The 21974-nt window shown below is 41.4% G+C and overlaps 1 protein-coding gene across 1 annotated transcript in view; it reads left to right on the forward strand.

Annotated features, from left to right (window-relative positions):
- LOC126252935 (juvenile hormone esterase-like) overlaps nt 1-3348 on the forward strand; it is a 93503-nt gene extending 90155 nt beyond the window's left edge. Inside the window, exons 9-10 of the mRNA XM_049953929.1 lie at nt 1600-1735; nt 2297-3348. Coding sequence (XP_049809886.1) covers nt 1600-1735; nt 2297-2477 — 317 coding nt within the window. The 3' untranslated portion in view covers nt 2478-3348. The remainder of the gene's footprint in view (nt 1-1599; nt 1736-2296) is intronic.
- The last annotated feature ends 18626 nt before the right edge of the window (nt 3349-21974 follow it).

Consider the following 21974-nt stretch of genomic DNA (forward strand, 5'->3'; position numbering starts at 1 on the left):
TGGCACAGGCATCTTATTGTTGAGACTCGCATATAACGTGATACTTATAACGTTCTGAAGAGGGGTACTAAGTGCCTGAAACTGGTTAAGGAATTTAACCTTCTTTTATGGACCTGGTTGCTTATTATTTCAATATATACAACTTCAGTTGCTGAAAATGGATAAAATACTATTATTATACATCATTAATGGAATCACACATCGTTGTATGTACACTACGAATTGACGTAATTAATGCTATGTGATGCGAGGTATTTAATTCCATTTTGAGTGATTTTTAAGAGCATCCACAACTGCCCCGTGAAAAAAAAAAATGACGGATATTCTACTATATAAAGCTGCGTTAGGTTAAATTACTTACATTGCATACTTCCAAAGTACTCGCGATGTGTGTTTCTTATTACCTTCTCCAGCGATAAAGTGAAATATAATTAGTGAATGGTTCCCTGCAATAGAACAGACAATTTAGAAAAAAGATAGCATATAGAGTTCTGTAAAATACTAAGACAAATGTCAACAATTACTGTACCACATGAATAAAATGGTTCAAATGGCTCTGAGCACTATCTGCTTAACTTCTGAGGTCATCAGTCGCCTAGAACTTAGAACTAATTAAACCTAACTAACCTAAGGACATCACACACATCCAGGCCCGAGGCAGGATTCGAACCTGCGACCGTAGCGGTCGCTCGGCTCCAAACTGCAGCGCCTAGAACCGCACGGCCACTCCGGCCGGCCCACATGAATAGATGTCACATTTCTGGATACGTATTGATGAAAAAGTGAGCAAATAGGAACATGTTTTTGAACTTCTCAGACAGCAAATTTCAGTGGTTTTTCTCTTCCAATAGTTGTTAATTTGAGGATCAAACAAATCATCATATTACCGTGCTACACTCATATAATTTTATTTGATAATTAGTAGCTTAGGAAGGAAGCACTGATTGCACAAAAGCGAGCAGAAACACACTATGTTATTTTCATACACAGTTATCTCACGAGCATCTCTTAAAGGAGATGGGCATTCCACATCCACAAGACACATGTTCAGTGAGGAAGCGCACAATTAAAAAAAACTGCTTGAGGAGAATAAGTATGTCCATAGCTGCAACACTACAAGGAAAAAAGACCTCATTTAATCTTGAACTGGAGTTGTCATCGGCAAAGAAGGTAGTTCAATACGAACCGACAAAGACCTTTTATCATTTTTCTTAATAACATGAAATTAATGGAATCAAATTTTATATCTGATCTGAAATAATTTATTTTATACACATCCCATACCACACACTTATCTCTAAATGAACACTCTCAGCATGGTAGTCATCAGAAAAGTGTATTTACTCTGGTGTAAATTCGATGTTTCATTTGTAACATGTGCAAGGAGAAAGGCTGATGTATTCCTTTTGATTATATTTAAAGCACTGTGATAATATTCTCTGGCATAAGAGATACCCACAGACAAAACAAGTATACACTGTCTCCAAACTGGCTGCTTTCGTATTTCAATAGAAATAGTGCAGGTGATTATGCGTCATGTAAGTAACTGATTATGCAATGACTGTGCCTCATCGTTTGTAGCTGCAAAAAATATTGCAGGTGCATGCCACGGAGACGACTTGTATTATTTATTTTCAAACCTCACTTTCTGCCCAGTAACCAGTGATGTTCCTGAGAAAGACCAGGAGATTGTAAGATTAATGACCAAACTATGGACAAACTTTGCAACAACTGGGTAAGTAGCATAATAAGTATAAAATATATGAAAATAAATGTAAATTTTCTTGCATGTGAACAACAGATAAGGGATCTTGCTTTTGAGTACCTATTTGTCCCTGTGCCAGTTAGAAAAGTATGACGTTTTGCCTTCTGGGCGATTGATTCCACTAAAACTGCCATGATGAAGGAAATATTGACTTAGTAGAGAATAATTGAATCATTACATGTTTCTGATGAATATATATAATACAGTTTTATGGAACTATTTACCACTGAGACTTGATGTTTATACTTCCTTGTCAGTTTTTTGAACGTTTATATAACAGCAAATCACCCTAAAAATTAAGTTGAAATAACGTGTACAATAAAACTGTGTGCAAGAATTTAATGACAATTTAATGATAATACCTGTTTTCATTGTTGTACATAATAAAAGTGGCGGAAAATCTTAGCATGAAAGCTTTGACTGTTTTTTCATGTGTTAGTTAACCCATATTATTCTCCGAAAAGTTTGTATACATCTCCAGCAAGCTCGTAAATGTGGATAGTAACATAAAATTGACGCAATAATTTGTAGGAATCCTACACCCAACGAAGAACCACTACATTGGCCAAGAGTCACGTCGGAGGCAGACTTGGAATATCTGGACATAGGTCAGAAGCTGGAAGTCAAGACCGATCTGATGCAGCAGCGAGGGGACTTTTGGAGGTCGCTGCCTCTTATACACCATCACAGTGCAGTGAAGGAGGAGCTATAAGCAAATATGTAACGTCTCTCGGCAATAATTTTGCGATGACAGGTGTGCCACAATTCTGAGTGAAAAAATGTAAAATATGACAAATGAGTGGTATGTTTGATTGTGCATGCACTACTGCTCCGAATGTCGTCAAATTTTCGATTAAAAATCGAAAAAGTTACAAAATGTTTTGCACCTATCTTCAATTCCCCATAGCCACTGATGTTAACTGCAATAGCGATTAGGTTTTAAAATTTATGAACACGGTTTGACATTAACGTGGTTACTAAATTTTATAGTAGACAGCCACCGCGTGTCAGTCCCCTTTGAAGTACTACTACCCTTAGTATTGCCAGAGTAGTTACAATTTTTGCACACGAATTTCAGCAACAGATTTTTAAAGGAATAAATCCGTTGTTCCTGTACTTATCGGCAGTTTCTGTGCTGTTGTGCTACCAGGAAATCACCGATTCTCGACATCTGCAGCACTCATATATCGCAGTTGTCGGCGATACCTTGTTTTCTTGCATTTAATTTGCGGTTATACACAGTGTCACATGTTTTATGCTGAAGGAAGTGGTACATTCCACTGATTCAGAGTCTCTCAGCATGTAGTTTGGTAACATATTGTCAGGAATGCTGTAACAGCATGTGATTAAAACTTCACAAACTTTCGCGAAATTAATACGCTATCACTATCAAGTGCAAAATGGTGATAGCTACCGCCTGACAATGGGTTGGACACAATCGCCTGAGAATTTGTATTTTTGTGTCTAATTGATGCAAATGGAAACTTGAAGGGATTTAATGAAATGGTACATTAATTTAACATATATTGTGTAATCAGTAACATAGACATCCCTATTATATAGTGAAATATGTTTACATCCAATAAAGCAGTACACAAATGTGTATATGTTCATTTCTACAAAAAATATTTGTTTCATTTTTATCTGTAGATATACTGATAGGATTATGGCTCTTAAAAATGATATTCACTTATATTTAACATCGTATTTATCGAATGGGAGAAGTGTAACGTTTATTTGGGATGCTTTCTGTTACATTATTTCGTAACATGGGCCATAAAAATGCATTAAAATGTTACATGCGAAGGATCAGTCTGTGTCTGGTTATGTGATGCTCTAGGTATGAATTATACTCTGATGTTGGAGCGTGGAGCGACAGATAAAATTATTTAGTTTGTTCTTTTTTGTTTACTTTTTGAACATCTTAATGTTTGGTAGCACTGTGTGATTTTTTGATGTAATTCCCTTTCACAAGGGTCTGTGAATTATTTGTGCGAAGAGACAGAAAGCCATACTGTTCCTTGAGTTCACAGACCCACAATTCAGCTCACCGAAACTGAAATGTAATGTTCTAGCTCTCTAAGAATAAGCAGAACAATCAAGAGCCACTACGATAAATAAAACTCTACTGCCGTTTAACTGAGCAGTATATTCTCACATAGGTTCACATGCACAAGAATTAGTTGGGAACATCATTAAGGCTTGTCCTATCATTCTGAGCACTTGACGCAGTCCAGAGGGAGTTCTAATCTTTGTTCCTGATGAAATAAAGCAATTAAAATGGAGAATAATCTCAGACGCCATGCGTTTTGCATCAGGCCGCACACGAAAATGAAAGACGGGCTTTCCAAGTAAATTATTAATCCTAGTAAGTTCACTTATTTACAGTTTCACAAGATGTACCAGTATCTCATTGGATCGAAAAAATATCACGTTAGTCGTCATTAGTGCCACCCGAGGCTTGTGCGGACACCAACGGTGACAGAATAACGACACATTTTGTAGCGGAGCGTAACTCATTCCTTATGACTGACGGCGACCGAATAACTTCCTAGGTGCAGACACTTTGGTGTTTATATGTACGTGGTGCGGACGGTGAAAGTACCGCTCGCTCTAGCCTTGCTTCAGGATCGGCAGCAGCGCTTTTCTACTAAAAACTGGCTATGTAGTTGTCAGTTGAGGACCTACAACGATCCCAATGTTTCTATAGATACGTAGGTCTATACTCCATTTATACTATATAAAATTCTCTCCTCTATAATTTTAAATTTTAATCTCCACGGTTGTCACACCTGACACACCTGACCTAGCCCCCTCGGACTTCCACTTGTTTGGGCCATTAAAGGATCCCATTCGTGAAAGACATTTTGAGGACGAGAAGGAGGTGATTCACACAGTGAAGCACTGTCTCCGCCACCAGGACAAGGATTGGTACCGACACGCTGGAGAAAGGCCATAGAACGGAATGAAGATTACGTGGAAGAATGGGGTGTGTAGATAAAACATCATTCTTTCGTGTGTGATTCTCATTATATTCAAGAAAGAATTGTTGAAAAATAAAAACTGCGGTGCATTACTATCCGGGAAGCCCTCGTACTAACGCGAGAAGCAATGCTGTCATTATAGCTTTGTATCTAACATACGAAAGTAAGTGAAACAATACGTTTTATAATTTTGCGCACAAAATTTGATTTTTGATTAATAGTTGAAAAATCCAAGGAGGTAACTTCACTGAAACTTCTGCCATATGTTTTTATGATAAACTGAATTTAATTCCAAAGACAGACCTACCGAACTTCGTTGTGATGCCTTTTAAGATTTCGAAAATAATAGAATAATTCAAAAGTGAAAGGGGTAACTTTCCGAAACCCTCTACAGAATGTTTTTACAGCCAAATTGACCTAATTCCAAAATTACAGCTTTCTAACTACAATGTTGAGCGCTTTTAAAATTTAGAAAAAACTGGATTTTTGATTAAACTGATTATCCGATCATGCTGAGATTTGAAACGGTTGACATTGGCTTAGTTTTATATAAGCTGGCCAAGTTTTGCAACAATATTTAAATATTTAATTCTACTTAAGATTATTTTTCGCCCTGTGTGCGACGTGCGGTAGACTCTGCGAACTTGACCTTGGCTTAGCGATACAGAAAAATCAATGTGTCGCTCGACACAGCAGAGAGCAACACCTTACGTACCTATAAGTTCTTCCTTCCCAACGAGAGGTATAAACTATACTGTGCCGGCAGAGTTATCACACCTCCTGACAGTAAGAAGAATTGGAGACTTGTTCATATATCTTCAGCAACCTTTCCAAAATATCATTCCATTAAGAAAAACAAATTGTTGTGATTATTTGCCACATAGGAAAACATCCCTTAGAAAACGACTATTTATCTCCAACACTGTTTAGAAATTGTGAACTATTTATTCAATATCAGGTACATCCGATAAGTACCAATTCGTAAGCTGCAAATTGTCGATGAAGAAATAAAGATTTTATTTCGGTAATGGATGCGGCATTCAACTTTACTGTGTGTTGAAGACAACCTGAGCTCTTGAACCAGCAACAGCTCTGTCACGGGAGATAGTGAAGAATGTATAAAAGTCTTCTCCAAAGATCGACTGGTTTAACGGATTCCCTGACCTGTACACTCGGTTGACATGACGGAGACGGAACGTGTCGGTGATCCGGTCGGTCGGTCCGTTACTTGTTGGCCACGACTCTCCGGTAGTCACTGCTGAGGCTTCGCGCACTCGCTCTCGCACGGAATGGAGAATGGTTCCCCACGAACATATCGTGGTTGTCTGTGACCCAAGGCCATGATGTCTAGAGTTTCTGGTTGAATGGCATGAGGCTTCACACAACACTGAAATGTACAAGTCAGGGATCATTATACTGTTCCCTAAATAAGATCTTATGTGATTGTAATGTACCTAATTCATTACATAAAGCTCTTTTCAGTGACAGATACCTTTTCTAAATTCACAACACCAAACTCAAAATGGCGTAATAGGGACATGTGAAAGTCACAAAGTCTTGGAGAAATCTCACTTTTATATGACGGTGGAACCTATAGGACTGTTCTACTCTCTTTGATTAAAGGAAGGATTTGATGTCCAGTGATCCTATGTTAATCTCCTAAAGCAGTAAAACGCACTTATGAGAAACACACGGAAACTAAGCTTTAAACATTTCCGAGCACTATTTAACGTTAAAAATTTCGAAAATTGTATCGAAAAGCGTGTACTTCTGTGATTTTCATGCAAGTAAAATTATTTTATAACATACATATTTTTCTCAATGCTGCTGTTTCATTTCTATGATTTACATTTGAAACCAGTTCAAAGAATATATCAACATAACACAGAGGAAACGCCCTGCAGTCAGACTATGAGATTAATTTGTGTTGACAGAAAAGAAAAAGAATTATTCTTGTGGGTATAACGTGTACACAGCTACGGTCACCTTACTTTCTGTATTTGATAGACTGAAGGAAATAATTTGAAGGGTGTGTCGATAGTGGTAAAGCTTTACATCGACATTTGTTGTTCACTGAATTTCAACACAATATTACACTTTTATTAACTTTTTTAAAAAATGTGACACTTTCAGTTTTTCCTCTGTAGCAGATCCAAATAATAAATAAAAAATGCAGAATCAAAATCACTCGGTTTACACGGAACTCCTAAAACGAGATTTCGTAAACCGATTTCCCAATACGCTTCTGGGTGGTCATACAAACACTTCAGAATCTACTCTGGAAATCCGTTTCCACTTGCCGGTTTCCCAATCCCGCAATCGACTTTCACTCTCGTGTACATGCATCCGGTTTTGAAACGTGCTTGGGCAGTCAGGTTTCGTCCTGTTTTCGGCTAATGTCAAGGAAAGGCTTTTTGTGCAGTGAAGGATAAGTAGAAATATTAGGCTGAAGCTGTTTACGACTCGTCTAACTAAAGAGAAATAGCGATTGTCCTGACTAAATCAGAAATTGTAACAGCTGTTTTATTGGCGCCATAATTAAATGGGCTAGCAAATCCGTATCAGCCGTTAACATGCAAACACGAAAACGGAAAACGGTTACGGAATTCGGTCCTTGCCTTTCGGAAGGTGTGTCGCATGGACACGTAGTGAATTACTACCAAAATATTATATTTTAATTTTTAATTGCCAATCACTAAACATTTTACTGTTGGTAATGCAAGGACAGTTCAATAAAAAACCTCAAAAGCTGTATAAAAAGTACAAAACTTCTGTATTGTGTTCTTTTTTATTTTGTCGTAGTGTCCTAGCACTATTATGAGATGAGGATGGCACGCCTGCCTCGCGATCGGGATGCTGGGAAACAGTGACACAAAACGGCTACACCCTTCCAGGTTTGAACCAATGTGGAGCAGCGGAGTGTCATTAGACTTCCGCTAGATGAGGGGTTGAAACAAACATAAATTCACCGTCGGATGGTCCTGCACCATGGTGGCGGATGTTCGAGTCGAACACTAGTGTATATGAGTGGGCGGGTAAGTTCAGAGTGTAACAAATGTTAAAGATTCACCATACCCAGGAGGCTTTGTCTGTGAAGTCACGGAGAACAGTAACTGATGGCCAGAAATGATGTGCTCATACGCATTAACAAACTTATTAGGGTGAATGATATTGGAACAACGATGAACATTAGAGTCGAAGCAGTCCATTATATCTTCTTCACACTCAGAGACAAGTGTGAGACACTGCTTGTTCCTCTCTATGTTGTGACACACAGAAAATGTACAATGCTACCCGTTGCTGCTTTACAGCGCTTATTGCTCACAGACATCAAGATAATAACTGTTAGTGGATACTTTGTCGAAACTCAATTGTTCTCCCTCGAATGTGTACAGACATCTGGTAGTTTTACAGCAGGAGCGTCAAAGTGTCACTCTATACTGACTTCGAGGCTCGGCTGTGGTATTCTTCCTGATGACACGGTTGTGATGCTGCTGCTAGCTGCTTTCTGGTAATAAATGTCTCGGCTCTATGCACTAGCCACTGAAGTGGCTCTATGCACTAGCCGCTGAAGTACTGAATTTCAGCGCTCTCGGGCGGTTTTTCTCGTAGCATTCCTTTCCCTGATTCTTCCAATGGTCTTTCTAGAGCGTTCTGGCTGGTATTACTTCTGATGTGTTTAATCACTTTCAGGCTGCCGTTGGGTGTGTCATCGCTTGCACTTGACAGCACAACCATTTCCTCGGCTGGCTGTCAACACGTCTTACTTCACACGGAATTCTGCCCCCCTTTCTGTTGCCCATTTGTGTTAATATTATCGAAACATTATTAACATTATCTTAATGATGTTTGTTTCTTTTCGTGATAGTCATGACCGTTTAAGTATGGTGATTCAGAGATAAGTCCAGCAGAAATTTTCACAAAACACCTAACACTGTTCAGAAAGAATAGATTAAACACAGCTGGTGGTGGAGAGTTTATTGTTCAATGCAGTTTACCTTGTAGTTCAATTGAAGTAGATAATTCCTGTGTTCATGTGAAAGGAGAGGGTATACTTGACAACCAGAATAAATTAATAATTGGTTCCTTTTACCGAATCTACAACTTGGATCATGCATTTGCTGATTTGTTCAAAGAAAACTTGAATCTCATTTCAAATAGATACCCACGCCCTTCCTCCGCACCACAGATATACACTACTGGCCATTAAAATTGCTACACCATGAAGATGACGTGCTCCAGACGCGAAATTTAACCGAAAGGAAGAAGATGCTGTGATATGCAAATGATTAGCATTCACACTAGGTTGGCGCCGGTGGTGACACCTACAACGTGCTAACACGAAGAAAGTTTCCAACCGATTTCTCAAACACAAACAGCAGTTGACCGGCGTTGCCTGGTGAAACGTTGTTGTGATGCCTCGTGTAAGGAGGAGAAATGCGTACCATCACTTTTCCGACTTTGATAAAGGTTGGATGGTAGCCTGTCGCGATTGCGGTTTATCGTATCGCGACCTAGCTGCTCGCGTTGGTCGAGATCCAATAACTGTTAGCAAAATATGGAATCGGTGGGTTCAGGAGGGTAATATGGATCGCCGTGCTGGATCCCAACGGCCTCGTGTCACTAGCAGTCGAGATGACAGGCATCATATCCGCATGGCTGTAACGGATCGTGCAGCCACGTCTCTATCCCTGAGTCAACAGATGGGGACGTTTGCAAGACAACAACCATCTGCACGTACAGTTCGATGACGTTTGCAGCAGCATGGACTATCAGCTCGGAGACCGTGGCTGCGGTTACCCTTGACGCTGCATCACAGACAGGAGCGCCAACGATGGTGTACTCAACGACGAACCTGGGTGCACGAATGGCAAAACGTCATTTTTTCGGATGAATCCAGGTTATGTTTACAGCATCATGATGGTCGCATCCGTGTTTGGTGACATCGCGGTGAACCCACATTGGAAGCATGTACTCGTCATCGCCATACTGGCGTATCACCCGGCGTGACGGTATGGGGTGCCATTGGTTACACGTCTCGGTCACCTCTTGTTCGCATTGACGGCACTTTGAACAGTGGACGTTACATTTCAGATGTTTTGTGACCCGTAGCTCTACCCTCCATTCGATCCCTCCAGAACCCTACATTTCAGCAGGATAATACACGACCGCGTGTTGCAGGTCCTGTACGGGTCTTTCTGGATAGAGAAAATGTTCGACTGGTGCCGTGGGCAGCACATTCTCCAGATCTCTCACCAACTGTAAACGTCTGGTCAATGCTGGCCGAGCAACTGGCTCGTCACAATACGCCAGTCACTACTCTTGATGAACTGTGGTATCGTGTTGAAGCTTCATGGGCAGCTGTACCTGTACACGCCATCCAAGCTCTGTTTGAGTCAATGGCCAGGCGTGTCAAGGCCGTTATTACGGCCAGAGGTGGTTGTTCTGGGTACTGATTTCTTAGGATCTATGCACCCAAATTGCTTGAAAATGTAATTACACGTCAGTTCTAGTGTAATATATTTGTCCAATGAATACCCGTTTATCATCTGTATTTCTTCTTGGTGTAGCAATTTCATGGCCAGTAGTGTAGTTGATGGTGACTTCTGTCTACGCACGATATCTTGTCGAAAATACTTGTTTGAATTTGGTGGTAATCATGAAACTTCATCCGAAACTGTATTGAATGGTTTCTCCGAAAATTGTTTTGAACAAGTGGTTTAGGAGACAATCTCAAGTGCAAACGGTTACGAAAACTTACTTGACCTCTTCGTAACAAATAGTCCTAAGCAAATGGGAAGCATCATGATGGGTACAGAGATTATTGACCATAATTTCGTTGTAGCAAGACTCAATACCATAACTTTCAAATCCATCGAAAATAAGTGCAAAATATATCTGCTAATAGAAAGTAGAAACGAATTCGCTTGACGCCTTTCTAAGAGACAGGTCACACTCCATCCCATTTGACTACGTAAGCATAGACCAGATGCGATTTGCATTCAAAGAAACAGTATTGACGGCAGTCGAGAAATTTTTAACAAATAAATTAATAAAGAACTGTAGTTATGCCCCATGGTACACAAAACAGGTCCGAATAGCGTTGCAGAAACAACGATAAAGCATGCTAAATTTAAAAGAACGCAATATCCAGAAGACTGGCGAAGTTTTCAGTAGCTGAGATCTGAGCGAGAACTGCAATGCGAAATTCTTTTAATTGTTTCCACAGAGAAACTGTCACGAAATCTGGCTGAAAATCCGAAGAAATTCTGAGCATGGGTAAAATACACCAGTGGCAAGGCGCAATCAATACCTTCACTGCGCAGTAACAGTGGTAATGTTACCGATGTCAGCGCCTCTAAAGCCGAGTTACTACACACGGTTTTCCCAAATTCCTACACAAAGAGGACGTAGTAAATATCCAGAATTAGAGTCAAGAAAAACTGGCAGTGCGAGTAACGAAGGTGTCCTCGGTGTAGCAAAGTTGCTTAAATCACTTAATACGAGTAAAAGCAAGGCCTGCGGTCCAGGTTGCATACCAATTAGGTCCCTTTCATAGTATGCTGATACAGGCGATTTATTGAAAATAGACGCCACAGATTCAGAAAATAACGTTCTAGTGAAACAAGTTTTCTGACACGATTTTTCAACAGCGACTTCTAATGAAATTGCGTGCCTACGGGGTATCGTCTCAGTTTTTCAACTGGATTCATGATTTCGTGTCAGAAAACTCACAGTTCGTCATCGAGTTAAACAGAGATAATACCTGGCGTTTCCCAAGGCAGTGTTACATGCCCTCTGCTGTTCCTGATCTACATATATGATTTAGAGACCAATTTGAGCAGCCCACTTAGATTCTATGCAGATGAGGCTGTCATTTACCGTCTTGCACAATCATCCGTTGATGAAAACCAACTGCGAAATTATTTATACAAGATTTGTGTATGGTGCAAAAAGTGGAAATTGATTCTAAATAATGAAAAATGTGAAGTCATCCACATGACTGCTAAGAGAAATCCGCTAAATTTCAGCTACACGATAAATCACACAAATCTATACACTTTGGTTCAACTAAATATTCACTGTTTACTGTTACGAATAACTGAAATTAGAACGATTACATGGATAATGTTGTGGAGAACAAAGGATTATTTGGCAGAACACTTTTAAACTGCAACAGGCCCACTAACAGACGCCTACAAAACCCTTGTCCGTTTTCATCGTGAGTGCTGCTGGGCTGTCTGGAATCTGCATGAGATAGGATTGACTGAGAAAATCGAAAAAGATCAGAGAAGAGCAACTTTTTTTGTATTATCTCGAAATAGGTGAGACAGTGCAACGTATATGAGAACTGGGATGGCAGTGCCTGAAAAGAAGGTGGTTTTCATTGCTGCAGAACCTTCTCACGACAGTTCCACCAGCAACTTTCTCTTCCGAATACAAAAATATTTTATTGGTGCCCACCTGCATGGGGGAAAATGATAATCATGTAAAATAACCGAAATCAGAGCTCACTCGGAAAAATTTATGTGTTCTTTATTCCCGTGAGCTCTTCGACAGTAGAACAGTAAACAAATAGGTTGAAAGTTGCTCGATGAACGCCCTATCACGCACTTAATTGTGAATTGCAGAGTAATCATGTGGATGTAGATGTAGATGTGTCCCAAACATTGGAGACACCTCTTGTGAGAAGTAAAAATTTGATTCTCAGCTATGCCACTACAGATAAATAATTAATTACGTAAGTACTCGTTAAGTACAGACTGATATGCAGGCGCACTCATTTTTCTATATAAAGCGAAATTACTTATATTCTTCGTATCTGTAGAGATGCACCGACTACCAACGTTTGTTATCAGTCTCTATCATAAATACACGTACTGCAAAAGTAACAGCATATTTCTGACAACTGCATATTGAAAGTTTAGTTATCAGGAACGTAATGTGTTGTGGGTGTTAAATATGACCTATTTTGACAACAAGAATACGTGTATGGCGTGGCAGTTAATGATTTCCGGGAACAGTGTTGCAAATGTTTGAAAATTTCCTGTGGGATGTGTTTAGCAAACGTTCCTTTAGAATTAAAATTTAATTTATATGCTTTTTACAATTTGTGCGAAATAAACGCGAGGAAAATTAAATCATTCTTAGCCTATGTGAAAGAAGGAATTACTCCGGTTATGTGGAGATCATGCATTGAAATACTGTCCTGATCTGATAAACCCCTGCTAGAGATGCTACTACAGTTAGTAATTAGCAATATATAAATACATAAGCACTCATAGCTGGTCGAAACATTTTGCCTAACTACAAAATGTCGGACAAAGTAGACGACAGTAATTTGTAGGCATAAGAATTTATACATCATCTGGTCAAAAGTATCCGGACATTCTTTTTTTAATTCGGAGATACTCATTAGCCGTCGTAAGAAGCGGACGCGCCAGTATATAACAGGAGGAGAGTATTGTGCTTTCAATAGAAATCGTAGCAGGGGACTGACTCGGTCAGGAGAGGTCAGTAACTTCGAAGAAAAGCAAAATTAGGATTTTCACATCGTGTCGATATTGAGGTCACTCGTGACGGACCACAAGCTCAGAACTTTCAAGGAACTGGTAGGAAACCGCTCGTGCCCTTTCAAAGAACGCATTCTGCATTTGCCTGGAGCAATCTAGGGAAATCACGGAAAACCTAAAATGGGATGGCCAGACGCGGATTTCAACTACCGTCCGCCCGAATGTGAAACCACCGTGCCAAGCACTGCGCCACCTTTTCTTTTTGGCTTCTTTCGACGTTTCTCTTCGTAGTTTGTACGTCAATGGTTCTGTGCTGATGTTGCATAACACCTTTCAGATTCTGTTGATGAGAAACTTCGTTCAGTCCCCTTACAAAACACGTTGAGCTACCGTGCCCTCTCGCCGCATGGAAGTGACTTCGAACGTGTTCTTCCGATGTCACATATGTTACGTATCTATCAGGGATATTTGAAGCCTTATCAAGCTGCTCAATCGACCGTTGGTGATGCGGCTGTGATGTGGAAACGCGAGAGAACAACCATAGTTGGAAAAAGAAAGAACGGCAGATCTCGTGCACTCGCGGACAGTGATCGTTGAACAATGCGGAAGGTGGTTGAAACGAAGCACAAGCAAACAGAGGAAAGAACAAGACACGAGTCCGAAGTACTACCAACAAATCAGCTAGCACTATAATTGCGCGGACGGAGTTAAAACGAATGGTATGCAATGGTCGAGTAGCTCCTCATACACCACACGTAACTGTAGTCAGTACAATGTAACGCTTGACGTACTGTAGAGAGCAACGCCACTGGGCAGTGAATGACTGGAAACAAGTGATTTAGAGTGATGGATCAAGCTACGTGGCTATCTTATACATGGGTGTGAGTTAGCCGTTGCGTGTACAGTGTTACGTGCCAACATGTGTAATGCCCTAAATAGTGTCTGGAGCAGTTGGTGTTACGGAAAGGAGTTGTTTTTCGTTTGTTACGGGGTAGTCTCATTATTGTGCTTAGGGAAACGCTAAAAGCCTAATGATACTAACACATTTTACAGCATTGTGTATAGCGTACACTAGAAGATCAGTTTAGAGACGATGATTGTTTGTGAAATTGCACCCTGTCATAAAGTAGCGTCTGTGAAGAAATACTGTGTGGACAATAACGTTCGTAGCCTGCCCGGAGTTCTGACCTGACCCCAACAGAAAACCTTTGGGATCAGTTACAATGTCGGCTTCGGGCCAGACTCCAGCGTCCAACACTCCACCGTCCAGCACCACTACCTTCTCTGACTTCAGCTCTTGGCAAAGAATGGGTTGATCATTGCTCCACAGACATTCAAACACCTCACTGGAAGTGAGCCAGAAAAGCTGAGGCCACCATGAAGGTGAAAACGTCCTGACGCAGTTAATTACATGGCACATGTTCCAAGATTGGTGTTATTCATCCAGCTACTATACATGTCACTGTCCCAAACACACACACTGTAAGTGCTCATAGTTAACTTTCTGTGTTGATGGACAGAAAATTTCAAAATAATCAGTTTTACAGGAATTTCCAGATTCGTTATTTTTTCAATGAAATGGCAATATTTTATAAGCATTAGATTCACATTTTCTGTTATCTTTGGTATGTCAGTAGGTACAATGTTTTTATCGCAGAAAGATAGGTACGTACATGGGTCACGTTGCTGATTACTGATACCTCTAGCAGATGTACCCTCGGTCTAGAGATAGCCGTCGCAGTAGCTCAGCGCGTTTGACTAGAGAGCTGACTGCCCTCCGTACTAAAAAGAAAAATGGTCAAGTTTCCATCGATAAATGTTGTAGAGACGTCATGCGACGTCCGCACAGTTCCCATTTCCCCGAAGAACAAACACGAAAAAAAAATCAAACAAATTGGGGGAAAGAAGGGGAGGGGTGGGGCTTGAGGGTAGAGTTTCTGATTAATAATCACAACGTCCTCGGTCCCAGGTTCGAACCCCGCCACTACATAAATTTTGAACAAAAATCATCAGCAATGGCAGCCGAAGACTTCCATCATAAGGAGTCACATACATTTTGTCAATGGCCTTGTCAAAGGAGGCGGAGGAGCCACAGAGTTTCAGGTCACTCTCTTGTTCTTCGTGTTGGAAACTGCCTCTAAGGGCGGAAGAATTAGCAATGATCAAAGCCATGAAGATGCAGAAGGTATGGAAACCACTGCATAAAAGACAGTTAATGTGTATCCACAGGACATGTGGTCTGTAATTGAAAAAGTGTCGTGATGATCTCTCCAGTGCCAGAAGGTTCCAAATTAGTCCCCCATTCGGATGTCCGGGAGACAGTTCCAAAGGGGGACGTAGCCATGAAAAAAAAAAAAAAAAAAAAAAAAAAAAAAAAAAAAAAAAAAAAAAAAAAGACTGAATTACCAAGGAATGGACAAAGTTCTACGAGTTGCGACGTGGATTGTTAGACCTTTCAACATGGTAGGGAAGCTAAAAAATTTCAAAACGGAAATGCGGATTTATGGCCAGTGAGTATAGGCTACTATCAACAGCAGCAGAAAGTGGTATAACAGGAGTAAAATTCGTTATGGATAGTAACGTAGAGCAGAGAGGGAGATACTGTGAACAGTTCAGTTTTACCATCAATATCGACAGCAAACCAACGTCGACAACGATGGTTCAGATATAAGTGCCGACATTACAAGCTGAAGCTGAAGGGATACAGAAAGTGGACAAGGACGCTGAGAAAGTAATTCAGTACGTAAAGGTACATGAAAATTTAATAGCCAAGGGTGACTGGAATGCGGTTGTAGGGGAAGAAGTAGAAGGAAGGGTTACGGGAGAATATGGGCTTGGTACTATGAATGAGAGAGGAGAAAGAATAATTGAGTTCTGCGTTAAATTTCAACAAGTAACAGCAAATACTTTGTTCCAGAATCGCAAAAGGAGTACTTCTAAAAAGCCGGGAGACACGAGAAGATTTCAGGGACGTTAAATTACGGTCAGGCAGAGATCTCGATATCAGAGACTGGACTACAAGGCGTACCAAAGACCACATACAGACTAGATCACAATTTAATAGTGATGAAGAGTAGGCTGAAGTTTGAGAGACTAGCCAGAAAGATCAGAGCGCAAACAAATGGGATGCGAAAGTACTAAGGATGAGGAGATACGCTTGAAGTTCTCTAAGACCATAGATATTGCGATAAGGAATGCCTCAGCAGGCAGTTAAGTTGAATAGGAAGGGACATCCCTAAGAAAGGCAATGACAGAAGTTGGGAAAAAAACATAGGTAAGCACAGTAACTGCGAAGAAAGCGTAGAGAACACGAAAAATACTTCAGTTGATCGATGAAAGAAGGAAGTACAAGAAATGTTCAGGGAAATTAAGGAATACAGAAATATAAGTCACTTGCGGCTGAAATAAACAGGAAGTTCAGAGAAGCTAAGGCGAAATGGCTGCAGGAGAAATCTAAGGAAATGGAATAATAAATATTTGTCAAAGGACTGACCCAACATATAGAAAAGTTAAAAGAACTCCAGTGAAATAAAAAGCAAGGACACTAACATTAAAAGTGCCATGCGAATTCCACTGTTAAATGCAAAGGAGTGAGCGGATAGGTGGAAAGAGTACATTAAAGGCCTCTATGAGCGCGAAGACTTGTCTGATGACGTGATAGAAGAAGAAGGAAGAGTCGGTAGAGAAGATACAGGAGATCCATTGTTGTAATCAGAATATAAAAGAGTTTTGGACGACTTACGATCGAATATGGCAGAAGGGACAAATAACGTTCCTTCAGAATTTATGAAATCATTGGGGGCATTTAGCAACAAAACGACTATTCACGTTGATGTGTAGAATGTAGCAGTCTGGCGATATATTATCTGACTTTCGGAAAAAAAACATCGTCCTCACAATTCCGAAGATTGCAAGAGACGATAAATGCGAGAATTGTCGCACAATTACCGTAACAGCTCATGCATCCAGATTGCTGACAATAATAAGACACAGAAAAATGGAAAATGAATATTGAGAATGTCTTACATAAGGATCAGTTTGGCTTTAGGAAAGGCACCAGAAATGCATTACTGAGGTTGCGGCTGATAATGGAAGCAAGACTTAGCGAAAATCAAGACACGTGCGTAGGATTTGTCCACCTGGGAAAGCGTTCGACAATGTCAAATGGTGCAAGATGTTCGAAACTGAGAGAAAAAAAAGGGTAAGCTGTAGGGAAAGACGGGTGATGTACAGTATGAACAAGAACCAAGATGGAACAGTAAGAGTGTAAGACGAAGAATGAAGTTCTCAGGTTAAAGACAGTTTAATCTATGCATAAATAAATAAAAGAACGATTCGTGGTGGAATTAAAATTCAGGGTGAAAGGATATAAATGATAAAATTCGCTGATTACATGGCTGTCCTCAGCGGAATTGAAGAAGAATTACAGGATCTGCCGAAATGGACAGTCTAATGAGAACAGAATATGGATCGAGAATAAACCAAAAAAAGACGAAAATAATGAGAATTAGCAGAAATGAGAACCACGAGAATCTTAATATAAGGATTGGCGACCACGAAGTAGATGAAATTAAGGAATTCTGCTGCCTAGGCAGTAAAATAACCCACGACAGTCGGAGCAAGGAGGACATCAAAAGAAGACTAGTACTGGAAAAAAAAATGTTTTCCTGGTCAAGGGAAGTAAACTAGTGTCAGACAAAGATTTTCTTGAAGAAGAAATTCTTGGCAATGTACTACGTTTGAGGCACAGCATTGTATGATACTGAAACATTTACTGCGCGAGAAACGGTACAAAATACACTCCTGGAAATTGAAATAAGAACACCGTGAATTCATTGTCCCAGGAAGGGGAAACTTTATTGACACATTCCTGGGGTCAGATACATCACATGATCACACTGACAGAACCACAGGCACATAGACACAGGCAACAGAGCATGCACAATGTCGGCACTAGTACAGTGTATATCCACCTTTCGCAGCAATGCAGGCTGCTATTCTCCCATGGAGACGATCGTAGAGATGCTGGATGTAGTCCTGTGGAACGGCTTGCCATGCCATTTCCACCTGGCGACTCAGCTGGACCAGCGTTCGTGCTGGACGTGCAGACCGCGTGAGACGACGCTTCATCCAGTCCCAAACATGCTCAATGGGGGACAGATCCGGAGATCTTGCTGGCCAGGGTAGTTGACTTACACCTTCTAGAGCACGTTGGGTGGCACGGGATACATGCGGACGTGCATTGTCCTGTTGGAACAGCAAGTTCCCTTGCCGGTCTAGGAATGGTAGAACGATGGGTTCGATGACGGTTTGGATGTACCGTGCAGTATTCAGTGTCCCCTCGACGATCACCAGTGGTGTACGGCCAGTGTAGGAGATCGCTCCCCACACCATGATGCCGGGTGTTGGCCCTGTGTGCCTCGGTCGTATGCAGTCCTGATTGTGGCGCTCACCTGCACGGCGCCAAACACGCATACGACCATCATTGGCACCAAGGCAGAAGCGACTCTCATCGCTGAAGACGACACGTCTCCATTCGTCCCTCCATTCACGCCTGTCGCGACACCACTGGAGGCGGGCTGCACGATGTTGGGGCGTGAGCGGAAGACGGCCTAACGGTGTGCGGGACCGTAGCCCAGCTTCATGGAGACGGTTGCGAATGGTCCTCGCCGATACCCCAGGAGCAACAGTGTCCCTAATTTGCTGGGAAGTGGCGGTGCGGTCCCCTACGGCACCGCGTAGGATCCTACGGTCTTGGCGTGCATCCGTGCGTCGCTGCGGTCCGGTCCCAGGTCGACGGGCACGTGCACCTTCCGCCGACCACTGGCGACAACATCGATGTACTGTGGAGACCTCACGCCCCACGTGTTGAGCAATTCGGCGGTACGTCCACCCGGCCTCCCGCATGCCCACTATACGCCCTCGCTCAAAGTCCGTCAGCTGCACATACGGTTCACGTCCACGCTGTCGCGGCATGCTACCAGTGTTAAAGACTGCGATGGAGCTCCGTATGCCACGGCAAACTGGCTGACACTGACGGCGGCTGTGCACAAATGCTGCGCAGCTAGCGCCATTCGACGGCCAACACCGCGGTTCCTGGTGTGTCCGCTGTGCCGTGCGTGTGATCATTGCTTGTACAGCCCTCTCGCAGTGTCCGGAGCAAGTATGGTGGGTCTGACACACCGGTGTCAATGTGTTCTTTTTTCCATTTCCAGGAGTGTAGAATCGAAGAATTTGAGATGTGGTGTTAGAGAACAAGGTTGAAAATTATGTGGACTAATAAGGTAAGAAATGAGGAAGTTCTCCACAAAATCTGCGAGGAAATGAATATATGGAAAGCACAGACAAGGGGAAGGGACATGATAGTAGAACATCTGATAAAACATCACAGAACAACCTTCCAAGATACTAGATGGAGGTGTAGAGGGCAAAAACTGTAAAGAAAAACAGAGATTGGACATGCATATCAAAAGTAAACTAAACTTGCTGTCATGGAAGCAATTTACGTCATATGATTTACACAATAACGATACATATATGCAAAGGTGACAAATGTGAGATATCTACTCGCGGGAAAAACTGGATAGTATTAACGAGTTTCTGAAACCATGGGTTTGTAAATCCGAACTATGTGAATGTGATACGGAACCAATAGAAAATCAAAAGCGAAAAATTACGAAAAAGTATTTTAAATGGAGTTCAGTTGAGGTTAGACTTCTATAATTCGGAATGAAGTTTATTACCTGCAGCAGACGACCAAAAACTGGATTGAAATTTCAGACCAGAAGATGACAAGATGTACAGGCAAGACGACAGGCAAGACTAATATCGTAATTAATTAAGTGCGAAACATGACAAAGGTAGAAAATTGTACTGGTTGTACTGGCTCAGCAGCTGTTGTGGCTGAGCACCTGAAGGATAATTTGGAAAATATTTCGAGTAGATTTCCCCACCATCTTATAGTTCTGGGTGGAGATTTTAATTTACCGGATATAGACTGGGAGGCTCAAACGTTCATAATGGGTGGCAGGGACAAAGAATCCACTGAAATTTTTTTAAGTGCTTTATCTGAAAACTACCTTGAACAGTTAAACAGAGAACCGACTCGTGGCGATAACATATTAGACCTTCTGGTGACAAACAGACCCGAACCATTTGAAACAGTTAACGCAGAACAGGGAATCAGCGTTCATAAAGCCGTAAACAGAAATATTAAAATAGGTAGGAAGATTTTTCTGTTTAGCAAAAGTGACAAAAAGCAGATTACAGAATACCTGACGGCTCAAGTATTGATAGTGTTGAGGATCAGTGGACAAAGTTCAAACCATCGTACAATATGCGTTAGATGAGTATGTGCCAAGCAAGATCGTAAAAGATGGAAAAGAGCCACCGTGGTACAACAAACGAGTTAGAAAACTGCTGCGGATGCAAAGGGAACTTCACAGCAAACATAAACATAGCCTAAGCGTTGCAGACAAACAAAAATTACGCGAAGCGAAATGTAGTGGCTATGCGAGAGGCGTTCAATGACTTCGAAAGTAAAGTTCTATGTACTGACTTGGCAGAAAATCCTAAGAAATTTTGGTCTTATGTCAAAGCGGTAGGTGGATCAAAACAAAATGTCCAGACACTCTGTGACCAAAATGGTACTGAAACAGAGGATGACAGACTAAAGGCCGAAATACTAAATGTCTTTTTCCAAAGCTGTTCCACAGAGGAAGAGTGCACTGTAGTTCCTTCTCTAGATTGTCGCACAGATGACAAAATGGTAGATATCGAAATAGACGACAGAGGGATAGAGAAACAATTAAAATCGCTCAAAAGAGGAAAGGCCGCTGGATCTGATGGGATACCAGTTCGATTTTACACAGAGTACGCGAAGGAAATTGCCCCCCTTCTTGCAGCGGTGTACCGTAGGTCTCTAGAAGAGCGTAGCGTTCCAAAGGATTGGAAGAGGGCACAGGTCATCCCCGTTTTCAAGAAGGGACGTCGAACAGATGTGCAGAACTATAGACCTATATCTCTAACGTCGATCAGTTGTAGAATTTTGGAACACGTATTATGTTCGAGTATAATGACTTTTCTGGAGACTAGAAATCTACTCTGTAGGAATCAGTATGGGTTTCGAAAAAGACGGTCGTGCGAAACCCAGCTCGCGCTAATCGTCCACGAGATTCAGAGGGCCATAGACACGGGTTCACCGGTAGATGCCGTGTTTCTTGACTTCCGCTAGGCGTTCGATACAGTTCCCCACAGTCGTTTAATGAACAAAGTAAGAGCATATGGACTATCAGACCAATTGTGTGATTGGATTGAATTCCTAGATAACAGAACGCAGCATGTCATTCGCAATGGAGAGAAGTTTTCCGAAGTAAGAGAGACTTCAGGTGTGCCACAGGGGAGTGTCATAGGACCGTTGCTATTCACAATATACATAAATGACCTTGTGGATGACATCGGATGTTCACTGAGGCTTTTTGCAGATCATGCTGTGGTGTATCGAGAGGCTGTAACAATGGAAAATTGTACTGAAATGCAAGAGGATCTGCAGCGAATTGACGCATGGTGCAGGGAATGGCAATTGAATCTCAATGTAGACAAGTGTAATGTGCTGCGAATACATAGAAATATAGATCCCTTATCATTTAGCTACAAAATAGCAGGTCAGCAACTGGAAGCAGTTAATTCCATAAATTATCTGGGAGTACGCAT

Source organism: Schistocerca nitens, chromosome 4 (assembly GCF_023898315.1).
Source record: "Schistocerca nitens isolate TAMUIC-IGC-003100 chromosome 4, iqSchNite1.1, whole genome shotgun sequence".
Lineage (NCBI taxonomy): Eukaryota > Metazoa > Arthropoda > Insecta > Orthoptera > Acrididae > Schistocerca > Schistocerca nitens.